General features: G+C 35.9%; 1 protein-coding gene across 2 annotated transcripts in view; it reads left to right on the top strand.

Annotated features, from left to right (window-relative positions):
• Positions 1-19,357, top strand: part of Psme4 (proteasome activator subunit 4) — a 105,219-nt gene that overhangs the window by 55,376 nt on the left and 30,486 nt on the right. For both annotated transcript variants that reach the window (XM_027387689.2, XM_027387691.2), the window contains 11 exons: positions 881-1,038; positions 2,612-2,707; positions 9,872-9,927; positions 11,881-11,937; positions 12,222-12,277; positions 12,357-12,455; positions 13,647-13,709; positions 13,830-13,925; positions 14,933-15,064; positions 16,663-16,872; positions 18,563-18,699. In XM_027387689.2, coding sequence (XP_027243490.1) covers positions 881-1,038; positions 2,612-2,707; positions 9,872-9,927; positions 11,881-11,937; positions 12,222-12,277; positions 12,357-12,455; positions 13,647-13,709; positions 13,830-13,925; positions 14,933-15,064; positions 16,663-16,872; positions 18,563-18,699 — 1,160 coding nt within the window. The remainder of the gene's footprint in view (positions 1-880; positions 1,039-2,611; positions 2,708-9,871; positions 9,928-11,880; positions 11,938-12,221; positions 12,278-12,356; positions 12,456-13,646; positions 13,710-13,829; positions 13,926-14,932; positions 15,065-16,662; positions 16,873-18,562; positions 18,700-19,357) is intronic.

Genomic DNA, 19,357 nt, shown 5'->3' with positions numbered 1-19,357 from the left:
AAAATATCAGGTCTTTTGAAGAAGTTTGGTTTATTGAGTGTGGGTATTTTGTCTGTGTGTATGTCTGTAAACCATATGTGTTCCTGCTGCCTACAAATGCTAGAAGAGGGTATCAGATCCCCTGGAACTGGAGTGGCAGAGAGTTGTGAGCAACCACATGGATGCTGGAAACAAGCCCCTGTCCTCGGGAGCATTCAATGCCCCAGTTCTTTATATTAAAGTACATTGTTTATAACTGTTATTGGAGGGCTGGAGAGATGGCTCAGAGGTTAAGAGCACTGACTGCTCTTCCTGAAGTCCTGAGTTCAATTCCCAGCAACCACATGGTGGCTCACAACCATTTATAGTGGGATCTGTTGCTCTCTTCCTGCATGCAGGCATACATGCGGGCAGAACACTTTATACATATAAATGAATAAATCAAAACAAAAAGCCCTCTTACTGGAATGTGTTAGACTCATGCATTTTAATTTGTCATGGAGCTAAACCTCTACCCTCTCTTTCTGCTACATAGCCTAGGATGGCTAGAAGTTGTATCTTCTGTGTCAGCTCCTCCTGTGCTCTATTAGATAGTTGCTGTGCATCACCATGCCTGGACAGTTTTCTACCTTTCTGCAGTGTCTGGGTCACACCTAACCTCAATAATTATATCTAATTTCATCCTAAACTAGCTTACTGTAAACTTTCTTTCTCTCCTGCAGGAAATGCATATTAAGTGGCCTGTAGGGAGACATTTTACAGGAGCAATAGTAAAGGAGTAATGATATTTTCATTAGTCTTTTTTGCATGTATTGACATATTACTTCTGCTGCTTTTAAACTTTATAGGTATTGTGTATATGTTAAACTTTACAGCTTAATGAAAAGCTTCTCGTTTCTAGGACTGGGGTAAGCCTGGAGATCTGTGGAATCTGGGGATCCAGTGGCATGTTCCTTCTTCAGAGGAAGTCTCTTTCGCCTTCTATTTGTTAGACTCCTTTCTTCAGCCTGAACTCATCAAACTCCAACGTTGTGGGGATGGAGAACTTGAAATGTCTAGGTTAGTTTTCTTCAAACTTCAGTGCCTGCAGCAACCTCTGTATATCTGATACATCTGTCTACTTTTTTAAAAAATCTTTTTTGAAAGGTATATTTTATTTTATGTATATTAAGCGTTTTGCCTGGCCACCGAAGTCACAAGCTTTTGGAACTGGAACTGGAGTTGATGGTCATGAGCCACAATGTGGGTGCTGGGAACTGAACCCAGGTTCTCTGCAAAAGAAGAAACAAGTACTCTTAAGCCATCTCTCTGAGCCATCTCTGCAGCTCCATGATATATAACATATTCAATGTTTGTTTTGAAAATATGCATTAAGTGTACTGAGAAAAACATTGAACACTATAATAAAATTCATCGGTGTTGAAACTGGGGTTTTTGTTTTTTGGTTGTATAAGGCTTTGTTTTGGTTTTTGAGACAGGACCTCTTATAGTCAAAGCTGGCCAGTGATGACTCTAAACCTCTAATCCTGCTGCTTCCATTTCCCAAGTGTGTCCTACCATGCCCAAATTGTACAATGTTGGGGATCAAACCCAGGACATCATGCTAGGCAGTCACTGTGCCTACCATCTCAGCCCCATATAAACATTTTAGGTTTTTGATACTGTTTGTTTGTATTTTCTTTTTTCTTTTCTTGTTTTATTTTGAGACAGGATCTCACCATATAGACCATGCATGCTGTACGAAGAGACCCACCTGCCTATGCGTCCCAAGTTCTGGGAGTAAAGGCGTGCGCTACCGCCACACTAAACCCATCTAACCATTTTAAATAGAGAAACTAATTCCCATCTTAACCTCCCAGTTTTTGACAGAAACACTTGTACTTAGTGATTTCAGGTGCTTATTTTGGAAACTATAGGTAAGGTGTAGCCCCTTGAAGGTACCTACCTAGTCTACTGAATATTGGATTTATTGCTTCTTTTTAGTAGCTCTCATTGTTGACATTGAGCTTACTTAACTGAGATTTTCTTTCTTTTCTATAGCAATTTCACAAGAAACGGGTTATTTTTTAATCTTTTATGCTTTTATAGTTTGAAGTTTTGACGATTACTAAAATAATAGCAAGAGATTTATAGTGTGTGCCAAATGCCAGAAATCTTTAATAGACATAAATAAGGACAGATTTGGAGGAAGAAATCTGACTAACAGTGACTTATGCAATATGCTAAACTCCTTTTTGGAAGCAAAAGTGTAGCTAGATTTTTGGGTTTTTTTTTCTGTTTTCCAATTCCATGTTTGAAATTTGAAGTAAAGTAGACATTTTTGCCATTGTTTCTTGTTAGTAGTAGTAGCTATCTTTGTATTTATTAAATTAAAATTAAATTAAAATTTGCTTCTCAGAGTGCAGTTAATTGTTACTTGTGACTAATTATTTAAAACCCATTTAAGTGACAAAGGTCTGTTATTAGCACTAAATATATTTGTTGTATCTCTAACATATTTGTAAAACTGATATTTGTTGTGTCCATGACCATTAGATACTAAGTTTTTGTTCTTTTCTCTAGACTCTAGAAGTCTTGTTAAAAATGAATTAGGAACCTTCTAAAATATGACAATATCTTTTGTGTTGTATAGAGATGATATTCTACAGAGTCTGACTATAGTACACAACTGCTTGATTGGCTCAGGGAACCTCCTACCTCCTTTGAAAGGAGAGCCAGTTACTAACTTGTAAGTAAAAAACAAACCTTCCTGTTTTGCTCTTTTGCCATTTGACATATTTTAAGTTTACCTATTTCATAGGCTACTGCTATTGCTCTTGATATTGTTTTTGAATTGTATTAATATTTTATATTTTTAGCTCTTAGGGCAAAAATACCTAAGGTATAATTTAGGTAATTCTTAAAGGGTTTATACAGATTTTTATATGATAGCAAGATAGATGTTTAGATGTTAATACATTTAAAAACAATATTTAGGAGGTAATAATTTAGGATTAATATACTTCTTTTTAAACAAGCAAGCTAACAAAACCATCCCTATTTTGCCAGCAGTGAGCATTGACCTAGAATCCTGTAGATGAGTGTTTTTAGTAACAGTTTCTTCAGTGTTGCTCTTTGGTACATCATGTAGAAAGTTTAACCCTTTCACTGGCACTGCCATCAGGGCAGCACAAAATGGAGGTGCCATGACATGACATGACACTACATGCGCTTGGCATGAAGGGTTAGCAGCTGGATCTTAGCTCAGTGTTCTGAATCCCCAGCATCTGTCTCATTGCTGAGGAAGTTAATGAAACCACATAGGAATGAGCAGATAGCTTCCCTGGGATGGGAGAGATTATTTGCTTGGTTTTTTGTTGTTGTTGTTGTTGTTGTTGTTCTTTAATTGAATCACAAAAGGCTTTGAGGTAAGAGTAGTTTAAACAGGCTGTGACCATATTTTGTATAGTCATTTGAATTTATACTTTCCAAACATAATTGTCTATTATTTCACCCAAAAAAATATTTATTACTGAACTTTAGAGTGTTAAGTTTAAAAATAATAGTTTTATGTTAGGACGGAAACTCTGACTTGCTGTGTCTTTAAAAGAAAAAATATAGATTTTTACCCATTTATTGTATAGTTGGATACAAGAACAATTCTACTGATACTTGTTTTTATTAAAAAGATTAATTTCAAATATATTTTAAAATGAAAGCCCTTTGAGCCTTTTCTCTTCAGTGACCTTAACCCTGTACCATATTGTAAAAACATCCTTGTATAGCACACACAAACTATCTCATGCTTACCACATTTGGGTATCAGTAGAACTCTACAGAATGTGTTAATAGGGAGAATTGTGACCATTTAAAGCAATAATTTGTCTTAAAAGCTCAAACATGTGTTTTATGCTGGTTGGGATATAGTGGTAAATGGCCAGTTGAGCAGGCTCACATGTTTGCCTTGCAGTTCATCTCAGCATGTAGCTCTGCCATGTATGCTCTCATAATGAATTGAGGCAAGTCTTCATCTTTCTTTCTGGGATTTTCTGTTTGGTTGGTTGGTTGGTTGTTTTTGTTTGAGATTGAGGTCTCACTCTGTATCCCTGGCTAAGCCTGAGACTCACACCAGTGCTTCTACCTTAAGTCTCCAGAGTTTTGGGATTACAGGTGTGAGCCACCAAGCCTAAGTTTTCTTTTTTGAAGTAAACTTTGATCATGACAAAAGTTCCTTATAACCCAGATTCAATGGTTCACACATGTAATCACGTATGTATCCGAGAAGCTGAAGAAGGAGAATTGCAAGTTTGAGGCCAGCTTGGGATGCATAGCAAGATTTTGTTTGAACCTTTCTCCCCCCCCCCCCAGGAAAATTCCTATACTTGTTTATTAGAATACTGATTTGATTTCTATATAATGATATGCCTTTTACTAATAAAGTCATTATATTAGTAAATACATGGTAACAACACTATTTAAATTATAAAATTGACACTGAGTTCTACTCAGGGGTTTCCACCAGAAATATTTCAGACTGAAAAGTTTTCTGCTTCAGATTTTTCAGATTTAGCCTGGCATGGTGGCTCATGCCTTTAATTATAGCACTCTAGAGGCTGAGGTAGGATGTTGGAAAATTGAGGCTGGCATAGTGAGACTTTGTCTCAGAAAAAGAAAAATGGGGGTAGGTGGAGGCAGAAATCTTCACTTTTTGGGTAAAAATGTAATACAAAATATTATGAAATCATATAAAACACATTGAATATGTGTTTTTAAAATCTAATTTATATTTTAAAACATGGGCTCTGTATTTATGCAGAATAATAACTAGATTATTTAGAGTTAGAAACAGATTATCATCTCTTTGATTTAAATTGCAAAGCAAGAACTTAAACTCTTTGTTTTATTATTTTATATGTATGGGCATCAGATTTCCATGGAACTGGAGTTATAGACAGTTTTGAGCCATCACATATATGGGTGCTGAGATTTAAACCCAGGTCCTCTGAAAAAACAGCCAGTGCTCTTATCTACCAAATGGGAATTTTTTTTTTTTTAAAGTGCACTTTCTGTTGACTTTTAAGTAGTTCTTAACAGAGTCTTCCCAATGATAACTTGTATTGTCTTTATCCAAAACTGTGAAGAATAACTTTGTGCTCGTATTTCCTGTGTGCATCATTTCCATTTGCAGAAAGTAAATGAATCTAAAACTAATAAAAAAGTCTTTAAAATTTCTAAAGTGCTTATTTTCCTGTAGTAAAATAGTTGTTTAAAATTTTCCAAATCTAAATTGAGAAAACAAAAGTTACTGGCTATATACATCCTGTAACAAGAAGTGACACACTGAGTGTGAAGAGTGACCAGAGTGTAATTCTTAAGAGATTGTCAGCAGATTAAAGCTGAGAGAACTGAGGTAGAGTTTTAGTCTGTAGGGAATGAAGGGAAACACAGATATGGGGGAGAGAGTGGATCAGAATAATACCTCAGCTGTCTGTAATCTCTTGTTAGCTTTACTAAGTTAAATTCTAAAACACCAGATCAATTTTGGGAACTATTTACAATTCAAGCATTATTGTTCAGTTTGTACTTAAATTTTTCATCCAATTCTTGGTTATATAAAATGTTTCATTCTGTTACGCTCCAAGTCAGATTCCTTAGTATCAGATTTGCTTTCTGTATTTGTTACCAATATAGTATTTGTCCTCTGGAAAACTGATGAAAAAACACAAACTTTACTTCTATGTTTCTAATGAAGTTTATGTGATGATCTTAATTTCACTATTGGTGAAATGGCTACTAAATGCAAAACTTTTTTTTCTTACGCTACTCAATGAGTGACAGACAAATATAAAAAGCTAAATCCAAAGTATAAAAATAAATGATGTACCATATGTAGGACCCTAAATACCTTTAATTATCATTAAGCCTTCAAGTGTCAAAATATAGATATGATAAAAGGTCCTTGAGGGTAATAAAGTCTAAAAATCCTGTCACTTTAATACAACTTGAAGTTTTAGCAGTTATTCTCATTGCCATGCATTGTTGAATGAATCTTAGAATGGAATCTCTCCTTGCTTTGTTCCTGGGACTATTCCTGCAGTAGTTAGGACATACAGCTACCTGTATACTGAAAATTGGATTATGTCTTTCCATTGTCACACAGAAACTTTGGACATTTGCCTTTAATCCTGAAACCCTCAGTTTTCTCCTTTTTCAGTCCACTTTCTGTTATGATCCTTTAGGTCTAACCAACTATTACAGGATGCAGAAACTAACATCTAAAAAACAGGGTTACTCAAGGTAGAGGAGTCACCATTTTCATCTCAGAATACTTCCTTTACTTCCTTTTCCTTTCTTCTGATCTGTTACATTATAGTCAAATCATTCTTTGAGATCTCAGCTTTTACTAACTGTCCACTCAAAAAAATTCTTACCGTCTAAGCTTGAGACCATTTCATTGATGTGTGAAAGGATGTGTTGTGTATACAATGAGGGGCAGGGCTAGCTAACCTCTCTTGGCACCTCCAGGAAACTACCCAGCACTGCTGGGGAAGCTGCACACAGAACAGGAAACAGTTACTACTCCACGGTGAGTAACCCTGTTTTCTCCTTATTTCGCCTTGTGATTATTTTCTTTTTTTCTTTTTTTCTTTTTTTTTTTTTAAGCTTTGAATGTCAGACATGAAAATCTATTCTCACAGTTACTTTTAAGTCTCCAGTATGTAAAGTTTCTCTTAGCAACTCTCTGTTGGCATGGTAGCATAGAGGAGCATTTCAGTTGTGTTATTTTCAGCTGTTACTGATACAGAGAGCTGGGTACACAGAAATGGCCACCTGTCTCTTGTGAAACACTTGTACATTAAGGGGGGAAAGCTGCTGGTAGCTTGATATATTTATTTTATTCAGGGAAGGGAGGGGGTTCTTGGGAAGAAGGCAAGGTGTTCTTTTACTTGCACACTAGAAGACCTGTGTATAATATTGTTTGTGCCTATTTCATGACAATTGATGCAGTCTTTGTACATACTTGTATATTTTGCTTTTATGTTTTTGTCATTTCTTTATGGTTCTAGCATCCTGTTTTCTACCAGTGACTATTGTTCTAATTCTACCTTAGGAAGATTGCCATCTAGTGGTGCAGATAATGTGGTAGTAACCCAAAGTCCAAGATGTTTTGTTATAAGTTGGGTGACCTGGTCTAGGAACAATGGAGCTGATTTTACTTCATTATTATTACATATGTAGAGCTGCTTACAATGTGTTATGTTGGAATTATTTTTTTAGAATTATGTTTCTTCCTCAAAACATAATATATGGAACTTAAACTACAGATTTTGCTTCTATTGTTTTTTGTTTATTTGTTATGTTTATGTAACCCACGCTGGCCTCAAACTTGAGGTGATTCTCCTGCCTCAGCTTCCTGAGTATATAGGCACGTACTACCTCATATGACTATATATACTTGTTAAGAAACATTTGCTGTAAAATATGTCAAACCAACTAAAGTCTATTTTGTGATAGGTAGAAAGATACAATTTAAGTTGATTCTTATATAAATGAATATAAAAGGGAATTCTGGGTAACAAAGTTAAAGCTTAATAATTAAGTACCGTATATCTGAATGACATGGAAGTTGTATGTTGTGTTTCAAAAATAGGAAAAGTATATACCATTTTTAAGTTTTAATATTTTAAAACCTTACACAAGGTAGGTCCCCCCACCCCCATTTGATGTTAGCTAACAGACCACGAAACAATGCAGGGTGCTTTATTTTTATTTAATTAGCAATGCAGAACTGACACATATATTTAAAAACTTAGCTTCAGATTTTTCAGGCGTTACTTGTCTTAAATATGATTGATGTTACAAGAGCTAGAAATGCATGTAATGAAACACTATTCAATAAAAGCATTTGTGTGTGTAATAATATATATGCATATATATATATATGCGTATTATATGTGTCTATGGGGGGGTACATATGTGGAATCCAGGGGATGTTACTGGATGTCTTCCCCTACTCTTCTCCATCTTAGTTTTTGAGACAGGCTTTCTCACTGTAGCTGGGCTTGCTGCTTTGTCTAGAGTGGCTGGCCAGTGAGCCCTGGAGATTCTTTTTCATTCCGTTTCCCAGCACTGTGCCACCACATTCAGCTTAGGTGCTGGGGTCTGAACTCATAGCCTGGGCTTGTGCATCAAGTAAGTCATTGATGGTGCCTTTGATATTATTTTTTGATACAGTAACAGTTATGGAAAATAATTGGCTGTAGAAATTAATTTTAGTCTTATTAAGTTAGTGTGACTGAAGCACTTATTATTATGTAGTAGTGAGTATGATTTGAGTAAAGTTGTATTTTTACTTTAGACAACTAATTAGATTTGTATCACCAGTGAATCTGTTCTCATAAACCAGCCACAACAACTTTCTTGTGATCTACCAAGATCATTTTCATTGTACTTTTCTATTTAGTACTAATATCTAATTTCAGTAGCAACTTGAAGTTTATTAGTAAGGGGTCTTATTCTTTTCTGACTTTGATTTTAGGATACATATTTATTTCTGATCATAAAAAGTTGAAATGCTGAAATTTGTAAGCTTTGCCAAGGGTTGAAAATCTATAGAAAGAAAGCTAACTTTTAGAAAACCTCAGAAAAGAGAATTAGTGGTTTAATGCTATAATATGTTAATGAATCTTATAAAGTACATTAGTGAAAAAGAGCCATTCCTTGTGTATGTCCTGTAGGTTTGGTCCTGAGATCTGCTGTCCTAGGCACTGAATTATTATAACCAGCATAGCTGAGAAACTGGCACTTCACCACTTTGAAGTCATTAGCTATGATCAGGATTTGTTAAGTCAGATATTGTGACGGGAATAATGCTTTGAATTTAGCTGCTTTGTGGGGTACCTTTGGGGATATGTTGATTTAAAAGTGGTGTTTTATTCCCTGTTACACATGTTGTAAGCTCATTAGTGTTAGGTAATAAATGCAGTTTCTGTTTATTATAAAGTAGCCCTGTGTTGAATTTGTTCACTGTGTGGTTCTTTTACATTTGTACCTATGTTCCACCTCTTAGAAGGTATCATTTCTTTATTAAAATGGCCATTGAACTAAGTCTTCTATTTTGAAATTTTGAAAATTAAAGATTTCCATGGAAGATACATATTATACATGCATATGTATAAATTCTTATTCTCCAATAAAATGTGTTCTTTTAAATCTATAGGTTAATGCTCAGCCATTTGTTGAATTTAACTAGCTGGTTCTGGTTGTACTGACACTTCTTTTGGGCAGGTTTTTGATATTTTAAAGACAATTTTACCTTTTTTAGTTCCGTCTAGGCTTAAGATCACTATGTAGCCCCAGCCAGACCTTGAACTGGGTACTGGGATTATAGCATGAGCCACTATTCCTGGCTTGTGACTGAACTTTAGTTGAGATTTAGTATTTCTACATACCAATTTAGAAATGCCATTTCACTCTGGTGTTAGGAAATGTTCATTTTGCAGATTTAAAGAGAAAGAGTAAATTATTTATAGAGAACCTTGTGTGCTATTAGATGCTTCAGCAATAAAAGTTGACTGAGTTTTAAAGTATAATTATATAATTATGAAGCTGAATTTTAATTGTGCAGATGAATAAATGCTTATCAAATTTAAGCCTTTCCACTTGAATATTCAGTTATCAATATAATGTCCATTGAGAGATGATTTTTTTTCCCCCTTGAAGGCACTGAAGAACATTTTCTTCAAGTTAGTTACTGTGCTTCTTTACTGAGACAGCAGCATTAATCTTCACAAGAGTAAAGAATTGAAGTACTGATGAAGAGTAGCATTCAACATCGTAACAATGAAACTTTTTCCTTTGACCGTTTGTGTTGATATTGTTAGTAAATGCATTTTCTCTTGTTTTTAAACAGGGTACCAACTATGGTGTCCTTAGAGGAAACAAAATTGTATACTGGACTGGAACATGGTATGTGAATACTAACTGAAGTACTCTGCAGAGGCTGTCTAACTTCTTTGTAACACTTAGTAATCTGCAGGGGCTATCTGTCTAACTTCTTTGTAGCACTTAGAATGGACACACTTTGTACTTACAGTTCTTAGATCCTTTGTAATATGTAAAATATACTCAGTATGCAGTAGTCATTTTCTTTTCAAGAAACTAGATGATTGTTTGTTTGTTTGTTTGTTTGTTTGTTTATTGAGACAGGGTCTCATGTAGCCCAGGCTGGCCTCAGACTCATAGAAATCTGCCTGTCTCTACCTCTGGCTTTAGAAATTATTAAAGAATTGCCAGTGAATAAAAGGAATTGGCTCCATAAATTTAATTGCTTTCTGTGTTCAGATGTAAACTTTGCTATATAACATTCATTTATGTATTTATGTTTTAATTCTTTTTTAATTACAAGTACAGTTGTTTATTTTTTGAATGTATATTTACATTCCATGTTCACAGGAATGGATTCTCTTTCCGATGTGTTGGCTCTGGGGCTCAAGCCTATGCTACCACTTTTATGGAAAGATATTTATCAGCTAAGCCATCTCACCAGCCATGTTTTCAATTCTTTTAGGGTGATACATTAATTTGAATGGGAAGATTGTAGCCTTTATTGTCTGATAGTCATTGTAAATTTCCATCCAGCCAGTTGAATTCAATTTCGTTTTTTGAAGTGGTGCTGGGAGATCATACACAAGAGACACCCCAACCCTTAAATTTTGTATTAGTATATCAATCACTGGGATCGTCCTCAGTGACAGAGGACATATATGCTTGAGGCTCAGGGTCAATTCCTAGCAACACCCCCCCACCCCCCCACACACATACACACATACTATATATTATTATACTAATGTTAACTTCAGTCTTCAACCTTAATAGAAACTCAGTAAATTTTCTCAGTCAGGGATAATAAGAGAATTAATTCTATACATTAATTTCTAAGGTCAATTGCTGAATTTGGGTCATCTGTAACTTTAAAGAGTCTCAAGTCTTTGTGGTTTCTAATTTGTAGCTAGGGACTTTAAAATGTTCACAGCAGTGTTTTCTCTTTCCCCTCCCCCACTTCATAAAATTATATATTTTTTTATTTTATGTGTGTAAGTGTTTTCTGTATATATGTTTGCCACATTCCCATGGAGGTGAGAAGGTCTCAAAATCCCCTGGAAATGGAGTTACAGCTGATCATGAGATGCCATGTGGGTACTGAGAACTGAACTCACATCCTCTGTAAGAGCAGCAAGTGATTTTAACCCCTCATCTATCTCTCTTTCTTGACAACAGATTTTATAAATAATCATTTTATTTTGGTTGTTTGAGACCAATCTCATGTGGCACCATGTTGCCTTTAGATCCTTATCTTTTTGCCTCTTCTTCCCAAATGCTAGAATTACAAATGTGTACAAATGTTTATGTTTTCATTTATACAGTGATTAGAGACAGTCATGCTTTGTAGACCTGCCTAGCATTAAACCCCTTGCCATACCCCACCCATCTTAACTCTCTGAGATGTTAAAGTTAAAGGTTTAGCCAGGCGTTGGTGGCACACATCTTTAATCCCAGCACTTGGGAGCCAAAGGCAGGCAGATCTCTGTGAGTTCGAGGCCAGCCTGGTCTCCAGAGTGAGTGCCAGAATAGGCTCCAAAGCTACACAGAGAAACCCTGTGTGGAAAAACCAAAAAAGAAAAAGAAAAAAAAAAAAAAAAGTGTGCCTCAATGCTTAACCTAGATCCTTAAATGTGATTTTGAGTGTTAGTCTGTGTCCTACACAGCCACTAATTTAACTATGTTAAGTCAAAGTCATTTGTCTCCCCCTCCCCCTTTACCTTTTAAGAAGGATCTTAGGGTAAGCCATCGTTAAAAACTGGAATAAAATGAGCAACTTTTCATATCTAAAATACCTTCTCTTATTTATTTTTTAAATAGACCCATCCCGAGAGAACCACCGAGAAGCAATTGCTAGAGTCATACGGAAACTTCTTAGTAAGTATACATGCCTGTAACTTGCCTGTATTCCTCTGTGGCTTTGGAGGCTGTCCTGGAACTAGCTTTTGTAGACCAGGCTGGCCTTGAACTCACAGAGATTCTCCTGCCTCTGCCTCCCGAGTGATGGGATTAAAGGCGTGCGCCACCAACGCCCAGCTTAACATTTTTTAGAAATAGGGAGAATATCCACTTTTTTTTTTTTTTTTAATCTCTTTAAGAAGCAGTTTGGGGTTTATAATATTTAAAATGTTGGCTAAAAATTTTGTCTCCTCCTATTTTAGACCACATACTTGATAATTCAGAAGATGATACCAAATCATTGTTTCTCATCATAAAGGTAGAAGTGACTCCATAATTGTTAATGTTTTGGGATTGACTGGTGACTTCTGAATAAATGTTGAAATTCTTTGACACAGATTATTGGAGACCTTCTGCAATTCCAAGGATCTCATAAACATGAATTTGACTCCCGATGGAAAAGCTTTAACTTAGTAAAGAAATCAATGGAAAATCGGGTCAGTATTTCCACCTGAAATTCTGAATTATTGTTTTTGAAAAGATGTATAGTAGTCCTAATTTGAGGATTATTGTTTTAGAGGAAATTTGCCCTATAAGTAAAAGTAATAGTTTAAGAATATTGCACGAGACAGGTGTTGGTGGTGCACGCCTTTAATCCCAGCCTTTGGGAAGCAGAGGCAGGTGGATCTCTGTAGACCATCCTGGTCTACAAAGCTACACAGAAAAACCCTGTCTCGGAAAAACCAAACACAAAAACAAACAAAAAAGAATATTCCATAAAACCAATGTTCTTCTTCTTCTTTTTTTTTTTTTGCCATAAGATTCTTACTATGTAATAATAAAATATTAGGTGCCTGTATGTTACTTGTGCTAGATACTGGAGATAGAAGAGTATGTGAAAAAGAAATGGGAATTATGGCAGGCTGTAGAAGAGTGCTAGAATGTAAAGGTCAATGGTTTTGTTGTAAGAAAGTTCTGTGGATTTATATTCAGAAGTGGAGATCCACTAAAGGAATATGTATTTTAAGCATGAGCCACCACACCTGATTGAAAATTAGTATAAAGGAATATTAAAATGTTCTGATACAGTTAGAATCTAGGTGAAGAGAGTCTGAATAGGAGCTTTTAAGATACAGATTGGAAGGTTTAGACAAAAGGTAAAATTGGAGCTTTTTACTAATGTAATAAAAAATAATCATTTGTAACAATTAAAGGTAATTTTTTGTTATATCTGTTTGTGTGGGGGGAGCATGTATCTGTGAAATCGAAGCTCAAAAAACAACTTAGAAAAGTCAGCTCTTTCTTTCGAACATGTAGGTCCCAAGAGTTGAACCTAGGTTGTAAGACATGTGTGACAGTTGCATATGTTCCTCATCCATTTTTTCTGCCCTATGTCCATTTTCCTGGTTTAGGTTTGGATTGACATTTTTGTTGTTGTAGTTGTTACTGGGTTTATTATTTGTATGTTTGGTTAGTTGGCTGGTTTGTTTTGTTTTGAGATTTGGTCAATCTATGTAGCCCTGAGTGGCCTAGAACTCAGAGATCTACCTACCTCTAAGGTTAAAAGTATGCACTGCCGTACCTGGCTGTGTCCTTATTTTGAGGTAAGTTTTCATTAGGGGATTCAGGAACTCACTGTTGAAGTCACTTAGTGAAAACATTGAGATATTATCTATTTTGTTTTCCAGCTCCATGGAAAAAAGCAACATATCAGAGCACTGCTAATTGATAGAGTGATGCTGCAGCATGAGGCAAGTGTCTAGATTATTACTTCTTGACATGCTAATGAATAATGACTGTGGTGCTTTTCATAATTAAGTGGACTTTCAGTAAACACTTCAAGACTTGATTTATATTGTTTCTTTTTAAAGTTGCGAACACTAACTGTTGAGGGTTGTGAGTATAAAAGAATACATCAAGATATGATCAGAGATCTTCTTCGATTGTCTACAAGTTCGTACAGTCAGGTGAGACTACTCTCTCCAATACTATCATTTTCTTACATGAAATCTAAATATCCTAGTTTTCCCAGTTTCCCTCATGTAGGACCCCAAATCCAGAAAGCAAGAGAACCAGATCTAAAATTTAGTGACCTGCCCTAGCCCCACCCCACCCCAGTGCCATTGGAAATAGCTTTCAAATTTCAAATATACTCAAATTTGCCACAATGTGCATTGGAAAACATTTGTTGGTAGTATAATTGCAAACCCCCCCCCCCCCCCCATCTCTCTTTTCCAAGACAGGCTTTCTCTGTAGCCCTGACTGTCCTGAAGCTCATTTTGTAGATCAGGCTGGCCTTCAACTCAAGAGATCCTCCCTTTGCTGGGATTAAAGGGGTCTGCTACCATGCCTGGTTAATTGCTTCTCTTTTAAGAGCCCTGAGCCTTTCTTCAACATGGCCTTGCTATTTAGCCAGACTGGTCTTGAACTTCAGTTCACCTGCCTCCACCTTCAAAGTGCTGGGTGGAGGCATAGGGACCGCCACGTCCTTCTTAAATTATTTCTCTGTTGTAAATTTTAGAGATTATGCTGGTAGAATGATTCTCCAATGTAATTCTATGGAATTTTGAAGACTAACCTAGGATGGCTGTATGTGATGCTTGGGTTTCAGAGAGTTACTAACATGTAGTCTATCTCTTAATAATAGTATAGGACCAAAAGATTACATCCTAGCACATAGAACAGAGAAATTACAAGATTTCTGTATACTAGTTCCTTCTATCTTGGTAATTTCCTGTGTATGGACATAAGGAAACCTTATCTTCTCATCAACAGTGACTTAAGAGTGTCTGCTGTTTGCTTTCAGCAGTGTTATTAACTGTAGCCCATGAGTGCCATTCAACTTCTTTTCATCAAAGAGAGGCACATGATATTATTTTCCTTTTAATAATCATTTGCTTACTTTTTAGGGTATCATCCTTTATTTTTTATGCTTCATTAGACATCATTTTAAATCTTTGTGAATTTTTCCCAGGTCAGAAACAAGGCTCAGCAAACATTTTTTGCTGCATTGGGAGCATATAATTTCTGTTGCAGAGATATCATCCCTTTGGTTTTGGAGTTTTTACGACCTGATAGACAGGATGTCACACAGCAGCAGTTCAAGGTATAGGTTCTGTTTTAATGCCTACAGTAAATACCCATATATGTGATATTCAGGTTCTGCATTTAATATTTTGTTATATTTGCTTTATTGAATTCTTAAAATGCATGTAAGCTTAAGTTACTAGGACATTTTGTCCTGATTAATGGTATGGAGACATACAGGGTGCAGACCCTGTAGAAAATAGCTGAGTAGTATAACCAGTGAAGGGAGGACCAGGGACAGGAAGAAATAAAAAGTCATTTTGAGCAACTGAGAGCAGAAAAAGGAAGAAGACAAGATATTTTACAGGTAAAGTATAGTCTTTGTAAGTTGATTGAGAGATATTAAGGATAGAAAAGAGTTAGGGGTTGGTGGCTAAACATGAGGGCACTAAAACATGGGAGTTTGCATCACTGAGTTCTTGATTGTGTAAGTAGTTATAGGGCAGGTAGGAGATCCCTTGAACCCAAGAGTTTAAGGCAAGCCTGAGCAACATGGTGAAATCCCATCTGAAAACAAAATGAAAAATTAGAGGCCAAACAGCAAAACTTACTGCGATACCCTGACAAGAGAGGAATAGTCATGGAAGGCAATAAACAGACCTTTCAGGAAGAAGACACTAATGCCCACTTTCTGGAGAGGAGTAAGATGAGCACTAAACATGTTCCTTCGATTGAAGTTAATTTGTAAGACACAGCTCAATAGGCCAGGCTTAGTTACTTTTAAAGTTTTATTAGAACAAGTATTCTTTTATATAGTTTGTTCATCTTCATGTCACAGTGTTGGAGATTAGTGCTTGGGATTGATACCAAGCAACCTACCATTTCCTTTTTTCTTTTCTTTCTGGTGGCTGACTTCTTACCCCAGTGCTGGATGTTCTTTCTGGAAGGTCTCCCTTATTAGATCATATATTGGTCAATTTTGTTAGAAATGTTTTATATGGACAGCATTAGAGGGGTCAAAATTAGCAGTGACCATACATAGAGCCTCTAGAGGGGATTAGATTATGCAATGGGTAACAATCCAACTTCGGATCCAAATCTAAAATTGAGTGTTCTGTAATTAGCAACACTTTTTGATACTAATAGAAAATGTATCTGCTTCATCAGAACCACCTGATTAGAGATTTTGTCAGTTGAAAAAATATGTAGTATAAATAAGTAGTGTTTAATGTATGTCATCATATCCATCCTCCAGCCCCTCCTTCCACCTATTCTGAGTAACTGAGCTTTCACATGTTTGGTAACACATTTAGCAACTTAGTGTTAGCTGTTATTTGATAAATTATTTCAAACTTTAGGCCCTACAAGTACTCCTTAGTTCATTTCAAGACCATTATTATACTTGAGGAAAATAAGAGTAGAATCTGTGTTCCAACAAACATTCTTACCTTTTTATATTGCCAAGTAGCCATTCTTTAGCAAATCCTCCATCAAATGACTTAGAAAAAACATAATGAATGCTACTTGGTTAAATTTCAAGTTCAGGTTTTTAAAAGCAATACATTAAGTATATGAACTATTTGTAGATCAACTGTATGTAAATAATCAATGTAAAAATTGAAACACATGTTGGACTCAACCATTCCTCTTACTTTTCCATGTAAATTGTTCTCATAGGGAGCCTTATATTGTCTACTTGGAAATCATAGTGGTGTGTGTCTGGCAAACCTTCATGATTGGGACTGTATTGTGCAGACTTGGCCAGCACTTGTTTCTTCAGGGCTTAGCCAAGCAATGTCACTGGAAAAGCCGTCAATAGTGAGACTATTTGATGACCTTGCAGAAAAGATTCATAGACAATATGAAACAATTGGCTTGGACTTCACAGTAAGCAAACCATTTATTTGTTCATGCATATTTTACTGGAAATTCTGGCTTGTATTTTATTTTCCATGTCTTTCCCTTTTTTCTGTACTAATATTTTGGCATGTTTATAAGTTTTTAAAAAGCATTAACTTTCTTTTTTCATTTAACGCTTTTTAGTGATGATTATTGTAAACAACAGGGTTGGAACACCAAATTGGAGTGATATGGAAAAGAGTCAAGTCATTTCTACCAAGAAGCTACAGTAGTTACCCTTGCTGTATTTCCCATTGATCAATGTATGCCTCCATTGCATTTCCCTACCTTACCTCCCCTCACTTTCCCTTCTCTTTTTTTCCCTCTCTGGCTGGCCTGGTACCTGCTTTGTAGAGCAGACAAGTCTCGAACTCCCTGTGAATTTATCTTCATCAGATATCGGGGTAACAAACTATTCTCCACTAGAGAAGCAGTGGAGAAGTGACCAGTGATCTCTTCTCTCTTTCATCAATCCTAAAAGGCCAAGAATCTTTCTAAACCTCTTTCCTACTACTTCCTGTATCTCTCTATATGTCCTCATTACTCCAAAACCTGTATGGCTAATTTTGGTCAGCTAACAGCTAGTTCCACACTTGATTCAATGTAAACTTTATTGGAAGTTTATCGGGTATGTCAGAGTGAATTCAAAATATCACACAACACTCCTGCTTCTTGAGTGCCGGGATTGTAGTCATGACCTGCCATGCCCAGTCATGATGGGTGTTTTAAAGATTTGCCACTAGCTAGATTCATAACTTATAGAGATCTCGTGCAGAATATTAAAACTAGATTTTTTATGAATGAGAAGGAAATTTTACTGGTTCTCGAATAGATATAAGGCATCATTTAATGTGAGTAGTGACTCACTCTGTAGTCCATGCTACTCTCAAACTTGTAGCAATCCTCCTGCTTTAGCCTCCCACATGCTGGGATTACATGCATGAGTCACCTTTTTTTGACCATCTGAGAAGGTAGAACGTATACATCCTTACTTCCATAGTGCAACATGATGGACAGAAAGGTGAAGATAGTTGAGTTCCTTCTTTCCTGGAATTGGTTATGATTTGCATCCTAATGACCAGGATTATAACTATGGCTATAAATGCACCTCTTGCTCTTTGAAACTGTCCTTATATTAGAGTTGGTTCCCCCCACCCCCAACTACGTATAATTGGTGTTCTGTAGTCCAGGCTGGCCTTGAATTCTTGATCCTCCTGCCTTCATCTCCTGAGTGCTCTGATTACAGGCATGCACTACCATACCCAGGTAGATTATTGTTTAAAAACTAATAGTCATAGTAACTCAAGATGAAATTACCAAACTACTGGTCCAGCAAAATGGCCCAATGGGAAATGTGTTTGTCACCAAACCTGATCACCTGAATTCAGTCCCTGGCCTGAAAGCATAATCATTACATTTTTTTTTTTATAGATGTATAAGAGTGTGTGTTTGCACTCACCAGTGCACATGTAGAGATCTGGTGACAAATTATAGGAATCAGTTCTCTCCATACCCATATAGATAGAGTTCTAAGACTTGGACTCAGGCCATCAGGCTTGGTAGTAATTGCCCTTTTTTCTTTTAATTAAATAGTCCACATTATAGTGTCATGACTCTACTTTTTTTTATGTTTGTTGTTTTTTGTTTTTGTTTTTTTTTTCTTTTTCTTTTTAATAAGATTCCAAAGCCATGTGCTGCAATAGCAGAATTACTTGAACAATCAAAGAATCCTTCTATTAATCAGACGCTACTTAGCCCGGAAAAAATTAAAGAAGGACAGAAGCGCCAGCAGGAAAAGAATGCCGATGCCCTAAGGTAATTGATGAACTTTCTGCTAAGACAGAAAATATTGCAATTAATACATTTTTGATCAGTTATAAAATATAAATGTAACTTACCACTGTACATTGATTTCTGAGAAAATCCAAAACAGTTGGGAGGTGATTGTTGAAGAAAAACAAGTTTACCCTTTTCAGTTTGGAATTTTAAAAATGAAAGCATGCTAGACATAAAAGTTATGAATTGCCTTTGATTGTGTTTAGGTACCAATGTATTAGACATAGTACAATAGGTGTACTGTGTAATTAAGTCCTAAATTCAAGTTTAGTACATTACTTTATAGGTCTTACAGAAATAGTTTTGATTAAACTTGGTATTAGGGTATTAGTAAACTGGTTTTTTATTTGGGGGACCAGAAAAATTCATGATTTAGATAAAAAGAAGTGATAAAACTTCCCCAGTAGCCTTCCTAACTCAGTTTTAGATTTACCATAGAACATCTACTTAACTGTTTTTGAGAATGCCTTTTTTTTTTTTTTTTTAAATCAAAATATTGCACAGTCTTAAACTCCTGGGCTTACGAGCTCTTCCTGCCTCAGTATCCCAAATGTTATGAATATGGATGCCAACTACAACCCTCAAATTTGTTTTCAGAAATGTTTTTGTGAATACTGGTCTCCCATAGCCTGCTTAT

Source organism: Cricetulus griseus (assembly GCF_003668045.3).
Source record: "Cricetulus griseus strain 17A/GY chromosome 1 unlocalized genomic scaffold, alternate assembly CriGri-PICRH-1.0 chr1_1, whole genome shotgun sequence".
NCBI classification, from domain to species: Eukaryota; Metazoa; Chordata; class Mammalia; order Rodentia; family Cricetidae; genus Cricetulus; species Cricetulus griseus.
Note: the sequence above shows the minus strand (reverse complement) of the source record. Positions and strands in the feature narration are given on the sequence as shown.